At 42.2% G+C, this 16,661-nt stretch overlaps 1 protein-coding gene across 6 annotated transcripts in view; it reads left to right on the top strand.

The window, feature by feature from the left end:
- mtmr3 (myotubularin related protein 3) overlaps nt 1–16,661 on the top strand; it is a 30,656-nt gene that overhangs the window by 1,610 nt on the left and 12,385 nt on the right. For 5 of the 6 annotated variants that reach the window (XM_086112108.1, XM_086112105.1, XM_086112106.1 and 2 more), the window contains exons 3-16: nt 2,347–2,392; nt 3,648–3,737; nt 4,216–4,332; nt 9,998–10,080; nt 10,326–10,492; nt 10,576–10,672; nt 10,969–11,082; nt 12,077–12,267; nt 13,374–13,505; nt 13,616–13,727; nt 14,617–14,812; nt 14,958–15,143; nt 15,392–15,562; nt 16,179–16,324. In XM_086112108.1, coding sequence (XP_085968234.1) covers nt 2,390–2,392; nt 3,648–3,737; nt 4,216–4,332; nt 9,998–10,080; nt 10,326–10,492; nt 10,576–10,672; nt 10,969–11,082; nt 12,077–12,267; nt 13,374–13,505; nt 13,616–13,727; nt 14,617–14,812; nt 14,958–15,143; nt 15,392–15,562; nt 16,179–16,324 — 1,805 coding nt within the window. In that variant the 5' untranslated portion in view covers nt 2,347–2,389. Of the gene's footprint in view, nt 1–39; nt 1,360–2,346; nt 2,393–3,647; nt 3,738–4,215; nt 4,333–9,997; nt 10,081–10,325; nt 10,493–10,575; nt 10,673–10,968; nt 11,083–12,076; nt 12,268–13,373; nt 13,506–13,615; nt 13,728–14,616; nt 14,813–14,957; nt 15,144–15,391; nt 15,563–16,178; nt 16,325–16,661 lie in introns of those variants that run through there. The other variant, XM_086112107.1, reaches the window with a different exon arrangement.

The following is a 16,661-nucleotide window of genomic DNA, read 5'->3' as shown; positions in this document are numbered from 1 at the left end:
TGCGAAACGATTTAGAAAAATAACCGAATTGCTATTTTTCCTCCTTAATATTGCGATTGCAATTGGATATACAGTCCAAAGGTTGTACCCCGCCTAGACACATTGTCTTTGTGAAGCATTGTATCTGGAATACCGTATTTTCCACACTAAAAGGTGCACTGGATTATGAGGCGCACCTTCAATGATTGGCCTATTTTGTAATTTTTTTTCATATATTGGACGCACCTCATTATAAGACATAACAGCAGTGACAAAGAAATGCGGTTGGTCGATTGTTTTATTGTGAGGTGCTCCTATTGGTTTAGCAACGCAAAATATCATGGTTTGTATAGTTTACAATGCTCTGTTCGGCTGATAACACTAATCCATCCATCCATCCATCCATCCATCCATCCATCCATCCATCCATCCATCTATCCATTCATTTTCTGATCCACTCATCCTCACAAGGGCCGCGGGGCGTGCTGGAGCCTATCCCAGCCATCTTCGGGCAGTGGGCCGGGGACACCCTGAACTGGTTGCCAGCTAGTAACCCTTAATATTGACTTGACTTGACTAATGCACACACACATTGTGAATGAAGGCATTTTGTGGAGGAACTAGTTGTCATTCCACGATGACGAAAACATAGACACCTGCTAGTGATTAAATGCAGATGAGAATGCAACCTTAAGAGGAGGGAATTAGAATTAAAGACGACAAACTGAAAAGCCAACATCCAGACATACATAAGGCACACTATCGATTTTTAAGAAAACAAAGGGATTTTAAGTGCGCCTTATTGTCTGAAAAATCCGGTTTTATAGGTTAGGCTTATGCCAAAAGAATGGTAACTGAACCTCAAATTAAGATGAAAGACAGTTGATGTACCTCAGTCAGAGTTGTTAACTTGCTAACACTTTGACTAGCAGCCTTTCAAAGATTTATTATGACAACTTCACAAAATTCAACCAAAAGTGTGGCATGCCCTAAGTCATATCACAACAACAATGTAAACAAATGTGTGCTTTATCCCTTCATCTTTTCATGTCGCATAAAACAGTGATATGTAAACGAGTGGACTGCACTACTTAAGCAATCAATTGGTCGAGACACTATCTCTAGAAATACATGCAGAAATTAAAAAGTAAACATGAATTTGAATCATCGGCACCACAATAAAGGTGGATGAAGACAAGCAATTGTTATTAATAAATGCAGTGACTTTGTTGCATCATACCACATTGAACATTATCAAAGATTTATATGCAGGCCATTGTCATTTCATTTTCAAAGTTAAAAAGACCACACCATAGTATTTCAAGTCTTCAGTCTTTCCAAAGTGTAAGCCAGTCGCCTCACAGTGGAAGACTCTTGTTGGTGAGTCGATTACATTTATTTGTGCCTCTGCTAATTTATTAAGTTAGCAAGTTTACGATATGTTTAATTAACAAAAAAGTAAATCCGTTTCTAAGTTAAAACCACATTCCTTGTTTGATTAAAAACAAATATTGTCAAATACTTATCTTGAGCTGGAGCTTTTCCCACCTTACTTTTTTTTTGCTTGAGAGGGGGGATACAACCTGGGCGGATCACCTGTCAATCACAAGGCTGACCTTAGCCTGTATCCCACGGAGCGGCAAAGGGTTTTTCGTCAGGGTTCGTTCGAAGTAACCAACAGTTCTAATGGCTGCAAGCACTATGTCTTGTTTCAAGGAACATTTGATGGCAAGAAAAACTGTTTGCGCCAATTTAAACTGTTGGTCAACGCCTGGTGACCTTGAACGAACCCTGACCAAAAAATATATATAATATTTGGACTGTGCGCAAGCACTCACAAACCTTGCAAGCACTCACAAACCTTCGCTGCTCAGTGTGGTACGGGTTGTAAGATGACTGCAGGCGAATGCGAACCAAATCAGATTTTTTTTGGCCTGTGTTGTTACATGGCTGTCTGAACTGCTCAGTTCATTTTTTTTTTTTGCAATGTCACAAACACATTCTGTTCACATACTAAGTTGCATTTGTTTTCACAATGTGAACGAGGACATAAAAAGATCAGAATTTAAAAAAATAAAAATAAAAAAAATACCCAGCCATCTTAGTTGGTTCTCACACCCTGCAATGTGAACGTGGCAATAAAGACAACCATTCACAATCACGATAATGTCCGATGCACGATTATCCCATGTTAAGTCACTTTACACTCTTCCTTTGCCCTGTTGACCTGCATCAAAACATGATCCAATGAAGGAATACAAAACCTCCGCGAAGAGCTTGTCCTACGATACTGTCTGATTTCTTATTGTTTCTTCCATATTGCTTCATGATGTAATGCGTTTGCTGTAATGTGTTTGCTTCACACAGGCTCCTCCAGGTCAGGCTTCCTCCCAGTTGGGTGACCCGCACCATGGTACTCTTCCTTCTCTTCACTGCTTTGTGGTAGATCCGGCATGCAGTCTGTAGAATTGGAAACTCTATATTGATTTCAAATACTTATCAGCCGTTTATCAGGAAGCAGACCGTTACGTCAGCTACTAATGAGTCAAAGGTTGCCTCAGGCTGTTGTCAAAGCAGGGCAACCTCCTATTTATTTATTTTCAGTTTGTTATCCTGTTCAGAATCAGAATCCTCTTAATTGGCCAACCACACAAAACACACACAAGGAATCGGTCTCTGGTTGTTTTAGACAGTGTTGTATTACAGCCTTACAGCAAGAAACTACAAAAACAAAATGAACTTTTCGGACAGAACACAGAAGTACAGACAGTTGTTAAGCAATGTAAGGTGACCAACGGTGCATTGGCAATTGTGCAAATAGTGCGGAGTGTCTTTGAGAACTTTGAAGTGTCCAGTAGTGTGGATTAGTGATCAACATTTTATGCTGAGGCAGAAACACTGTCCATTATTTGTCTGCCTTTTTGACTACTGTCATCTTTGTCTACACAATATTGTGACTCAACGAGGCTGCATAGATGATGCTAGCAGGAGGACACCCCCCACCCACTCACATCTTTTTGTCCTTGAGAATGGACAGGCTTCTCCTCTGTATCTGTACATCAACAGGCAGCTACTTTGAAAAAGTGCACCAGATGGAACATTCAATTTACGTTTACACACCATTGAGGAAGCATTCCTTAGATCAGGGGTGTCAAACACATTTTCGTCACGAGCCACGCTTGTTTTTTCCCTGTGCGCAGTATTTATATTATGCTTATCTGTATTTTTAATTGAAGTCTTTTTTTTGTAAATCAGCTGAAGTGGTTTGCAAGTTAGGTGAGTTGCAGCTGACACTCCAAACAGGATAAATACAACTTTGGAATGACTTTATGTTTCAGTGCCAAGGTCAAGACACTTTGCAAGTATTGGATAACAAAATAGTCAGTCACATTTAGCTGCATCTTCAAAACTCAAGGCCAAAGAAAGTGGTGGAATAATGGTTCCCTTACCCTTCCAAATTACAGCTCTGTCCAAAGTAGTCGTTAGTAAGTCTTGTGACCCCCAACAGTGTGTGGAGCAGCTGTGAATGTATTTATCATTTTGTCTGCCAAGTGTTCTCTGGCAAGCCTTTCAAAAGCCATATCAAAACCCAATAAATATCTGAAAGAAGTTTGTGGCTGTTACGCTGATGTGAGTTCAGTAAGGGTAACGGGTCTTTTTGTGTGCAGGAGGAGGAGGGGCAGAAGAGCTCGGAGTGTATCCAGGCCAGTCAAATTTTCCCAAAGAAATCCCCTGTCCTGGAGGAAGAAAACATGCAGGTAAAGGCACCCCAGGTCAATCTGAAGACTTAAAGCCTGTAGAGCGTTGCTTTCTACTTGCTAAATAGTTAGAAGAGGCAGCTTCGAAGCCAAGTGGGGCTCGTTTGCAGCCTTTCATCATGATTAGCAAACGGGGATTTTTGTTGCCAGTCTGAACTCTAATTTTAATATATATGTACTGTATGTCGCAGGACCAGCCAAACTGGGGAAAAAAGTGTGATTTATAGTCTGAAAATAAAGGATTGGCGTCATTTTTCCAAGACTTTTAGACCGGAATGTTGAAGACATTTTATGGTTTTTGTAAATTACCAGAATACCCCTGATAGTAAAACAAAATTCCACTTGCATGAACCTTAGATGATTGAAAATAATTTTTAGCACATTTTTTAACACAAGTGTGGCAAAGTTATAAAGCCAATCTAATGATTTATATGCTGTGCGCACGTCTTTAAAATGTTGAATCTCATGCTCTTGTTAGGTGCCCTTTCCTGAGCTGCATGGGGAGTTCACGGAGTATGTGGGGAGGGCAGAGGATGCCATCATTGCAATGTCCAACTACCGTCTACACATCAAGTTCAAACGGTCTGTTGTCAACGTAAGTACCTTTCGAAAAGTCATGGAGTTGATAAGATAGGTGGATAGTTGATGAGCAAACATGTAGCACACCTGGGTTTACATTTGGAAGTGTCCAAATAGAGTACTGCCGTACTTGTGTTTTGTGAATGGATAGAGGCATTGTGGGGATGTTGGACCTCATTCACTAACCGTGCATACGCACCAATTTGTGCGCCAAACGTTCGTACTGGAATTTGTGTGTATTCTGCAAAAGAATCAGAACATCTTCAGACCCTGTGTGGTAACAAATAATGATAAATCAACCTTTGAAAAAAAGTCAATCCCACGCGTTCTACCCAAAATGCACAATGTAGTGAAACTGCAGTTATTTGTCAAATCAATAATAATTTCAGCCATAACAACTTTAATCGACTAATTACTAATGGATTTACTTATATCCTAAATAACTCACGGACACTTCTCACCCCTTTCACTTGCCATTCAAGTGCATGTACAGTATGTGCCTACACACTGCATAATACCTCCTCCGCTGTAAAATTATCGCTTCAACAAAAAAGTTATCGCAAACACAACACTAAGACACAGTATGCAAAGACTGTCAACAGCGTGACGAGACGCAACAAGGAAAGTGCTGGGTGGGGCTGCGATGATGCGCAGCCAATCAACACACAGGATAAATCCTCTTGCACTCTCATTTATGTCGTGCCGGGAACCAATCACGTGCCTTGTTTGAGTGCCCGTGGCATGTGGTCAGTCAGTACAGTAAAGTATAGGCATGTACAAAGCTTCTGAGTCATGTCAGCTCTATGTTCGGCATGCATGGAAACCTCCCTCACGCATCAACATGAAACAACGTATCTTTCCGCAATATGGCTGTACTTAAAAAAAACGTTTTTTTGATTTTATATTTACTTATTTATTTATGATAATGGGAATTTCTCCATTGAGAGACAACTAAAGGTTTTCTTATCTTATGAATATAGTATTTTGGAGAAACCCCTGAAGCATTGAACCCGCAAAACGTGAAGCATGAAGTGGCGAGGGATTACTGTATATTCTCTGCACCAGCGGTTTACATGGCGAAAGCAGGGTTCGTACGGGTCCATAAAGTTCATAAAAATCAATAAAAAAAGTTGTAAAGTTATGTTCTTAATTGTCCATAATTTTCAACGGTGTTCATTTAATTTGTGTATGTCATTTTCCCCACCCTTCCAATTCATAGTTTTGTCGGAACATGCAGGACCTGGTACCCGCTTTGCTTTTTCGCCGTCTCCGATTAGTTCCGACGATGATCACGTGATCACTTCGGGTCATTCCGGGAAACAACAATAGATTGATGCCATCCTGGATGGTTTGGTTGCCGGCTCGGCAAACAATTACCGTATTTTCTGGAAAAATCTAGTCATCGAATTTATCGATCTCAACAAGTGACAGACAAATATGTAGCGACGCCACTCGAGCGAAGCGCGCCTCAGCAGTCGATAGTCCGCTGCTCTCTGCTGTGTGTGCGTCAGCTAAGCTTAACTGTTGTTTCGGCTAGGCTAGCTTTTTGTTGTCGTAGATCAAAGCGTATTTGATTTGTGACGTCGGTTGCTTGGTTGAAATCAAAAGACGTGCGCGTGCGTACATGTTGGCGCAGACGCACACACAGCACAGCAGAGAGCAGCGGACTTTCGACTGCTGAGGCGCGCTTCGCTCGAGTAGCGTCGCTACAAATATTCCGGGACAATGCTATTTTCATGTGGCGTGGCTGGAGAAGCTGGAGTTCCATGTTTGTGTTGGAAAAATTGCTGGCGATTATAAATCTGCCTACTGCCGAGTGTGCAAGAAGGGCATCTCCATGAGAGTTACTTGCCATAGCCTCCTGGTCAAGTCAAATGCATTGAGGCACACAGCAAAACAGAAGAAAATTGATCGCCAAGAACTTGCAAAAGAGATTGAGGAGAAAACTAAGTCACTGTCGGTTGGACCATTTAGGATTTCGACTTCTGACATGTATTTTAGCTGTTCAGGTATACTGGATACTGCTAAAATGGGCAATCAGTACTACTGTTAGTGAAACCTGATTTTTCTAAATCCTGTCCAGGTGACCCATATGAACATTAGCTCTGTTCTTAGAGTTGTGTTTATTCGTTTTATATTTTCTCAATTAAAATCTTTCTTTGTGTGTTTTATTTGAGAATTAATTAAAAAGGTTTTTGTTCATTTTCCTACCTATGATACAGGTAGCAAAGTGAAAATTTGACATACAGTATGTCAAAGGGTTAAGTGATTGCCCCTAAAAATAAAGATGTGCCCTTCCTTTGGCAGCAATGATTTGAACACCAGCTCAGTGATATGTGGCTTTCTGTTCAGCCCGTGCATTGCTGAGCGGGCATTAAATCCACCGTGAATCCCCCGCTGAATGGAGAAAAAGTCCTTAAAAAATTGCTAAATTGGTCCACAAAAGTCATTAAAAGGTCCACCCTTTTAATGAACCCTGTAAAGTTGTGCCAGAGGGGATGTGTAACAGTCATCCCCTCCCTTGCTCTCATTTCAGCATTTCAGCAGTTCCAAAGGAAGCTCACTTTGTTGCCAATTCACTTTGTACATACATCCTCTTGTGCCACTACAAAGGTGTATTTTGACATTTTAAACCGCTTTCATGTTTCTGCAACTCGAATGGCAAACGTTTTCAGTTCACTTCGCTGGCAGCATGCACATTTCATAAATATCATCAGTGCTTGTTGTAGTATTCAGCAAGTCTAAATAGAAGATAAGCAAACGTGCTACATTCAGATAACCCTTCTGCCTTCCCGCCAACTTGTCACGACAGGAAAGTTATGCAATGACCCGTTTTTCAAGTTTCATTTCTCCCTCTGTATATCATGAAAACTAGTTCCCAATTAAAGTCAGCAGAAGGCATCATAAAAACTAAATGCTGAATTACTCAAGGTTCTGTTGAAGTGTTGTAACATCAGCACTCAAATGTAGTGACATGGTTATTTAACACACACTTGAGGGTGTAACCCACCTTCACAGTCTTGCTACTGCTACAATAATATTATAATAATTATCGACTTCCCAACACTGTGAGATAAATGCATTTATCCATCCATCTTCCGAACCGCTTAATCCTCACTAGGGTCGCGGGGGGTGCTGGAGCCCATCCCAGCCGTCTTCGGGCAGTAGGCGGTGGTCACCCTGAACCGGTTGCCAGCCAATCGCAGGGCACACAGAGACGAACAACCATGCGCGCTCACACTCACACCTAGGGACAATTTTAGTGTGTTCAATCAGCCTGCCATGCATGTTTTTGGAACGTGGGAGGAAACTGGAGCACCCGGAGAAAACCCACGCAGGCCCGGGGAGAACATGCAAACTCCACACAGGGAGGCCGGAGCTGGAATTGAACCCAGTACCTCTGCACTGTGAAGTCGATGTGCTAACCACTAGTCTACCGGGCCGCCTAAATGCATTTATATGAAATATATTTTTCCCCTTCCCGAAAAAACTTTTCAAAGACGGTTGTTTTTTTTTTTATGTGGTAACCTATCACGTGACCGAGAAGTGCGAATTTACCTAGGTCACGAGTGCCATACTGTTGACTGATATAACAGAGAATCCGGCAATTTTTCAAAATAAAACATCTTTCAGATTCCGAAATGAATAAAACGGAAGGAATGTAAGTTATTTATTCTTTCTGTGCGGCCCGGCACCAAATGCCCCACCGGGCCACGGACCGGCGGTTGGGGACCCCTGCACTAGCGCGATAGTGATTTCGCGAGCGCTGGCGGCACGCAAGGCTCGCCGCCAGCGCTCTTTCCTTCTGAATGGAGGGCTCTCTCTCATTCACTTGGCTGCTCCTCCGAGTCAGCGACTCGTCATCTTCACTCTGCGTCTGAAGCCAGTTGGCAGCAGCTTGAAGCCGCCACAAGCCACTACTGTCGGACCAGGGAAGTGGTGATGCTCCGCTCTGGTGGTTAGAGACCTCTCATTCAAGTGAATGGGACCCAATGTGTGAAAGGAGTAGGGCTGTCACTGCGGAATATTTTTACAATCGATTATTCTGAAGATTTTTCCATCGAGTAATCTGTTATTTTCCTTTAAGGAGTGTTACAGAACATGTTTTTTTCAACTACAGTACTGTTAAGCAATTACAGTATTGTTATTTATTTGGTATCTCTTAAATATAAAACTTAACAACACTTAACTAACATCACACCTGAGGGAATAATATTGTACTCCTCAATCTGTTTGAAACTGATTCCATTCATTGTTTTCCCAACTAAAAGTAGATGTTTACACATCTTATTTTCATTAAACAAATGATAATGAGTCTGTGCTCTTCAAAGACGACAAAATCACAGAACAATTACTTTTGAGAGGATGACTTCTGAGGATTTGGACAATTCTGAGTTGAACAATATCTCTAAACAATTCACTTATTACAGTAGTTGTTGATTAAATTGTTAACCGTTTAGTTATCAACTTTTGACACCTCGAGAAAGGAGTCACTTCTCCACAACTCCGTTGCAAAAATGAAAGTTTCACAGATGACTGCTCTGACGGTGAGCGGTATATTGGTGGCTCCTCACTTTGTGACATATAGAGTGTGGACTCAGTCATTTTCTTCGATTGGGCAGTGTAAACCATGTGCAGCTATTCCTGAACTCTTCATCAAGATGGATAAGATTCATTGAATATCGGCATGTACAGTAACTATCCCAATTGTCTTTGCGAATGTTGAACCACAGATGTGTGGCCGTTCACTGTACAATAAAATGTACATTGAGAGAGTGAGAGGGAAAGAGATGTCCTGAAATTGGAGGAAATGATTGTCAAAGAATAATAGATGCTGAATGCCTCTAATGCCAAAACAGCCCTTTCTAGATGGTGAATAGTGCCGAAACAAATCAATCGAGCACTGCTTACATTATTCTTTTTCTGTCTTGTCCTGGGTCAGAGTTGTTGTTGTGAGGTGTCAGTAAGTATCAAACCGAAATGCACGGTGTGGGGTGGTTTTATGAAATATGGTGTCCGCCTATAAGACTTTCTTATTGACCATGTTTAAGTCTAAGAGCTAAATTAAATGAGACGGTTGATGTGTGGGAACACTAACCATGCAAGTCTCGAACAATGCATTTACATCAACAAAGCCTCCATCAGATGGAAAGCCTGTCATCATAGTGTAGCTACAGAAACTTGGCCGACTGATGACTGGCCGTCGATCATGCATGAATCCAGACTGCATGCAAACAGCAGCCTGAGCCTGTTATGTGGCTGAAAAGTCGTCCTAGTAATCTAGCAAAGCTTATTTCAAAGTAGGCTAGGTATTTCCATAAAGTATTCAAAGCATGCGCTACAGCCAGTCCAACAATTGTGTATTACTGTATTCTAATTCTGGATTGCTCGAGGCTAAAATGGAAATCAAGACACAGTCTTGTTCAGGTGCTTTATTTGATTGCCTCCATACTTAAATAGATTGTGTATTAACAGAGCTTTGGGGAAAAATGTGAAATATTCATGATAATGCTAAGTGACGACTAATCTATTCGTTTTTCGATTACAAGTGGGTGCATTACTGTACTTTGCAGCTCATTGTTTGCATGAAGGTCGTTTTATGTCATGAGCTTGGCCAATGATGATGAATGAGTTGTAGGCGTTTCTCTATGTACACTTTCTGACTGCTTGTGTTTTTGCAGGTGCCTCTGCAGCTCATTGAGTGTGTGGAGTGTCGTGATATGTTCCAGCTGCATGTCACCTGTAAGGACTGTAAAGTTGTTAGGTAAGGCAAGAGGCGACACACCCATACGTGACCCAAAGCCAGTGTGAACAGCACCACTTCCTTCTCACAGGAATAGAGCCCCAAATTTGGCAAAATAGGTAGCATCTTTTTGGCGTTATCAACATCAAAGGCTAGTCGTCTGTGTAGTTATTCTGAAGATCACCAGAGCAGCAAACACTTCTGTTGTGCAGTTATCATAAAGAAACCAACTGAAAAGTTTGCTTTTACTGTGTTTGAATTCTCAGGTGTCAGTTCTCCACTTTCGAGCAATGTCAGGAATGGCTGAAGCGTCTCAATGCAGTAGTGCGCCCCCCCTCTCGCTTGGAGGATCTCTTCTCGTTCGCCTTTCACGCCTGGTGCATGGATGTGTACGCCGGAGAGAAGGAGCAGCACGGAGAGCTTTGCAGACCAGGTAGCCCAGATTTGAAACTGAAGCACTCCAATAACAGCACTCGTCTAAGCACTCTGGCCATATCGGATTTTTCTGCTCTGAAGGTGAACATGTGACCTCCTGGTTCAAGAATGAGGTGGAGAGGATGGGCTTTGACACTCAGAATGCCTGGAGGATATCTGATATCAACAGCAAATTTAGGTGAAGGCAGCTTGCTTTACACATACCGTTCTGCTCCATTGATAAGCATGCCTTACTGATTCTAGCCTTTGCTTTCATTGGCGTACAGCGCAGATCAGCGTGCGAGAGACATTTTGTGGTGGTTGTTTTGTTCTCCACTGGTGCTGCACACAGGGCACAAAAAGGCTCAGCCCAGGATTAGATGTCTGTCAACCGAGCTTTTTGTTGAGCTTTCACGAATACATTTAGTCAGGTCTGACGCCCTCTTTTATGCTATGACTTTACCACCTTTCTGTGTGCCCCATTGGTGTTGCCAGGCTTTGTCCCAGCTATCCCCAGCAGCTTCTTGTTCCAGCCTGGATCACTGACAAGGAACTGGAAAATGTGGCAGCATTTCGTTCCTGGAAGAGGTTTCCTGCAGTGGTATATAGGTCAGTTGGTTTTGGTCCTCTTTAAATGTCAAACTTCACACTCTAGCTTCCTCTTCTGTGTACTGTGCTTATTGACTATGTGCAGTCTCAAAGGCTGAGGTCAGTATTCATGTAGACAACTTTCACCACCACCACCAAGAAGTGTAGATCACTTGGTCGAGAGTTGTGCAATTACTGGGGACTATATTTTACCTCGGTGTACTAATAATTATATTATAGTGAAACTCCTCTTCGACGAAACCTACATGGGGGGGAAATACCCCCTAGTGTGAAAAAAATTTCATGCATGAAAGCCATTCCCGCTTTTCTGCTCCCCCTACAACGAAAAGTCCCCCAGTTCCATTATATGAAATCTTTTTCTCTGCTCTTGCCTCGCAACGAGATTCACTAAAACGAAAACAAGCCTTCTGCAAAAGTCTAATCCAACCTCAGTATGCCACAGCTACTGCTTCGTTCGGAAACGGCAACAACAACCACCACACTGGTTTACACATGCGCAGTAGTACAGGAAGTATTTGTTTCAGATGCAGCATGAAAGTTGCATTGCTAAAATGGCGACAAAACGGACCTTTGTATACCAAGGAGTTAAGAAAAACTTTAACGCTTGAAGACAGGATGAAGATAATAAAAATGAAAGATGGAGGAAGAAAAATAAAAGACATTATGCAAGAAATTGATGTAAGTGAAAGTAAATGCTTATCGTAAATTTCGCAATTTCTTGCCCTTTTTTTCCTTTCTACTCTGGCTATATGAAGTGTCAAATAAGTGTATGCTGATACTTATGCACTATTGGAATAAAAATAAAAAGTACACATACGTTTTTTGTGTGTGTTTGTGTTTACGTCTGAGACCAAATTTGCTACAGTGAAAAGCCCCCCTTCGTGGGAAAAAACATGATTTCGTTGTAGAGGAGTTTCACTGTACAGTAATAGAGCGTTGATCAATTTGTGTTTTAGCTTCTTGCTTGTTCATATTCCTTTATTCATACGTTCAGGCACCTGAGCACAGGAGCTGTGATCGCCCGTTGCGGCCAGCCAGAGGTCAGCTGGTGGGGCTGGCGAAATGCAGATGATGAGCACTTAGTTCAATCCATTGCCAAGGCCTGTGCAGTGGACAGCAGTTCTCACAAACACCTCCCCAATGGAACCTATGTCAACGGCTCCGAATTGCCTGATACTGACTTTGGTGAGGACTCACTCAGTCTGCCTGTGACAAGTTTTTGCTGCTATCGAGACAGGAGGCAAAACACACACACACACTGACTTTCATCTGACGCAACACGGATTCCCCGACCTTTGAGGTAAATGAGTTTGTGGTAGGCAAGTTTGCGCAATCCAACTTGTCTGGACCTGAATCAGCAGGCTCAAATGCATTTCAAAGCCTTAGAGACTGATTTGGGACATTGACAATGTTACATTAAGGAGACAAATTGGTTTATTAAAGTATGTCCACCTCCCTGTTGTCGCAATACCCAAAATTTGACTTGATACCTGTTGTGAAATGATTTCACAGCAGAATTCGTAAACATCTGTAAAAAGCAGCGTAATAATAGCCGACGGCTTCAAATTCTTTTGATTTCTACTAATTCAAAAAATTTCAATAATGTATGATAACGTATGATAAATAGAAAGTCATTACAGCTAACGCGACCTCGCTCACTCCGCCTTCATTCTGTGCTGCCATAGTGTATATGTGAGCTTGAAAGCGAATCTATTTTTGGTCTTGTGTCGTGGGACTAGAAAGTGTCCTGGTAAAAAACATAAAAACATACCTGAGGTTGAATGCCTGGATTCTGCACAAACAAAACATGATAAAATGCCCTTTGCATTGATTTTGTTAAGTCTGCTTTCATGGAGGACTAGAGAATCTGAATATTTCCAACTGGGAAGTTGACATTCCGAGGATCTCAACAATTTTAAGTTAAACAATTAATCATCAAAATAGTTGATTTAATTTGAGACTTGATTATTTGTCAATTAATTTAATTTTTGAACATCTAAAAGGATTGTCTTTAAACCACTGTATATATAGTGTAGTAATTTCGTCAATCATAAAATAAATATTTCACCTTCTTAAGAACGTGCTGTGCACTTCTGCTGAAAATGTGTTATGGAAATCAAGCAACGTGTTTTTATCAACGACCAGAGGATTTTAGCTCGGCTAGTTTGGAGTTATTAAATTGTATTAACCATTCATTTAGTTCTCATTCATACAGCCCCCCCCCCCCCCTGTGTTTAATATATCCTGAATTATCCTGAGATGTAACATTGATGTGTTTATGACTGTATCAGAGTCCTCAATGACCAACAGCTCAGAAGTGGAGACAATGGCCATCCAGCCACACAAATTGCTGATTCTAGATGCCAGGTCCTACGCAGCCGCTGTTGCCAACAGGGCAAAGGGAGGAGGCTGTGAATGTCCTGGTAGGCCTTGTCTTTTTTCCGTGAACTGTGGATTTAGTATCTCATTTTGCATCTTGATTTCAAATTTTTGCTTTCCTAAAATTGACATTTTTATATGCCCCGTGTTAAAGAATACTATCCCAACTGTGAGGTGGTGTTCATGGGCATGGCCAACATCCACTCCATACGCAAGAGTTTCCAGTCTCTACGTTTCCTCTGCACACAGATGCCGGATCCAACAAAGTACGGTTGTCCTTGTCACATTTTTGTCACCCTATGGCGTAAAACCTCGAAACCCAACTTCATCTGCATATCTCAGCTCTGCTTCAATTTTGTCTCCAAATCTTCTGCCTTCTCAGAATCAGTCATACATTACTCCAGTGAGGATTTGAATTGGACAGAGATATAGCATATTTATGAAAATAATTTCAGGTTCAAATAATTACATAAAAGCAATGCATTTTATTTAAAAAAAACAACCTTATATGCTACAAAAGTGCATCCCTGCTTTCTTGTATCAGGTCTCCCACTAAGGTAATTTTAGTTAGGTTATTTTTCTGTTCCGTTCATCATGTTAGGGTCCATCATGGCTGTTGCTCATCATGGCGTGTGTCTGTGTGTGTGTGCGCGCGCGCACGCGTTGTCCTTTGCATTAAACATATCACTAGACAACTGTAACCTGTGTAAATGTTGGATTAGACTGCACAAAGCTTCCTGCACACACACATCTACGCCCAATCGATTGCATCTATACTAGAGTTGGTCCAGAAAGAATAAAGCCATATTGCGACGGGGGGAAAAAAGCTACAGAGTGAGACTCCACTTTCGATGGAAAAGATGCAATGCCGCTTGGTCTTTTGAGGCCACAAAATACACTTTGGACAAGGAGGAAATGTAGCGGACATTCTGCTTGTCGGCTCGGAGCCACGACCGCATGGACAATGCCTGAAATAAATAGACGTGGTCCTCCTGCCTTTACGCACATAATGAACAGAGAGTGCTGCTTTGGTTGGGTTATCGTTGTCTTAATATGTACAGTACATGTGTTTGTTGATCTTAAAAATAAAAGTGGAGAAACTCTGCAAAGATAATGTGTCCTCTGATGTCTTTGCTCTTGTCTGTTTGCCTGCAGCTGGCTATCTGCACTGGAGAGCACGAAGTGGTTGCAACACCTGTCCCTGCTGCTAAAGGCAGCCCTGCTGGTGGTCAATGCAGTGGACAGGGACCAAAGGCCTGTTCTGGTGCATTGCTCTGACGGCTGGGACCGGACACCTCAAATTGTTGCACTGTCCAAGCTGCTGCTTGACCCATACTACCGCACCATAGAGGTACAACTGGAAATGCCATTCTCACTATAGAGAGGCCTCCATTTTTTTTCCACTATCATATTCTGTTAAGACTAAACTCATTCATCTCAAGCAAAGTGTGTGTAGAAAGTTCCATTATATATGATCTGTGCATATCTTTGTGTAGGGCTTCCAAGTTTTGGTTGAGATGGACTGGTTGGACTTCGGCCACAAGTTTGCTGACCGATGTGGCCATGGTGAAAACTCAGAGGATGTTAATGAGCGCTGTCCTGTCTTCCTGCAATGGCTGGACTGTGTTCACCAGCTGCAGAGGCAATTTCCATGCTCCTTTGAGTTTAACGAGGCCTTCTTGGTGCGTATGTCAAACCGAATTATTCCAGTCATATTCCACAAATAGCTGGTTGAGTGTTGTGGAGATTCAGTGAAGTCATTCATAAATTTTGGTTGATGGATTAAAATAATAAAAGTCAGAAAGATCTTAACACCTAATATATTTAGATATTTATTTAGCACTTCTGTGGCCCCCGCTCTTGTCATTCCTGATGTGTGGTCGCAAGTCTCAACATATTTATAGATAAAATTGTGTGTGTGTGTGTGCAGGTGAAGCTGGTGCAACATGCATACTCCTGTCTCTTTGGCACTTTCCTGGGTAACAGCGGCAAAGAGAGGGAAGACCGACATGTTCAAGAGAGGACATGCTCAGTGTGGTCCCTGCTGAGACCTGCCAACCGCACACTGAGGAACATGCTATACTCCTCACACTCCGAGACTGTACGTACACTACGTGGCGCACTCCTAACATAACAGTGTTATCTCAAATAGTCCATAAACTTGAACTCGGGTTGGCCTTTTTTTTCCCCCCACAAAAATCTGATTTTTGATTTTAGTCTTTTTATTTTTTATTTTTAATGCGCTTGAAGAAAAAGCAAATGTCAGTGATATTTTTCCAAAACTAGTATGTAGTTTTTCACCCCTACTATATTGTGCTTTATTTGTCATGTTACCAGCATTCCCCCCCTCTCCCGTGCATTAACTACAGAAGCAACTACAGATATATTATCCATCTATTTTCTTGCGCTTCCCTGGGGTCGGGTCACGGGGGCTGCAGTTTGAGCGCAGAATTCCTAGACTTCCCTCTCCCCAGTCACTTTGTCTAGATCTTCTGGGAGAAAACCAAAGCGATCCCAAGCTAGCCAGTCTACTGGCGTCCTCCTAGCGGGACAGGCCCGAAGCACCTCACCCGAGAACCATCCAGGAGGCATCGTAACAAGATGCCTGAGCCAGCTCATATGGCTCCTCTCAACGTGGCTTGACTCAGAGTCCATCCCAGATGACCGAGCATTTCGTAACGATTATTTCCATTTCTACCCCCATTGGTTTTTTGCAGGTTCTCCACCCAGTGTGTCATGTGCGCAATCTGATGTTATGGACCGCAGTCTACCTGCCCAGCTCCTCCCCTACGACCCCTTCTGAAGATTCCTGTGCGCCATATCCTTTGCCTGGCAGCAACTCCGAGGAGGCACCTCTGGGCAGGTGAGCCTGGCACGCTGGGAACAGAACCCCCCCCCACTTCCTATCTCATGTAAGACAAACTCCAGTCGAGGGCTCCCGAAGCCGACACCTCTTCTTTGCCCATTTTGCTCTCGTGAGGCCTTCACAGTCACACACTGCGTGATTATTTCATGTCTTTTGACAGCTGTGGTGCCATCAGGAAAAAGCAACAGGGATTTATTCCGATTGTCATACTATAACTTTGCTGCTGTGAATCGGGAATTTCTCCGTTGCGAGACTAATATATAAAGGTTTTCTTATTCTTATTCTTATTAACTTGTTTCTTAACCAAATATTCGTTCACACTTGAACATTTTTA

Source organism: Hippocampus guttulatus, chromosome 5, assembly GCF_054856545.1.
Source record: "Hippocampus guttulatus isolate MCC_2025c chromosome 5, RoL_Hgut_1.0, whole genome shotgun sequence".
Lineage (NCBI taxonomy): Eukaryota > Metazoa > Chordata > Actinopteri > Syngnathiformes > Syngnathidae > Hippocampus > Hippocampus guttulatus.
The sequence above is the reverse complement of the archived record's forward strand: the minus strand, read 5'-3'. Positions and strand labels throughout refer to the sequence as shown.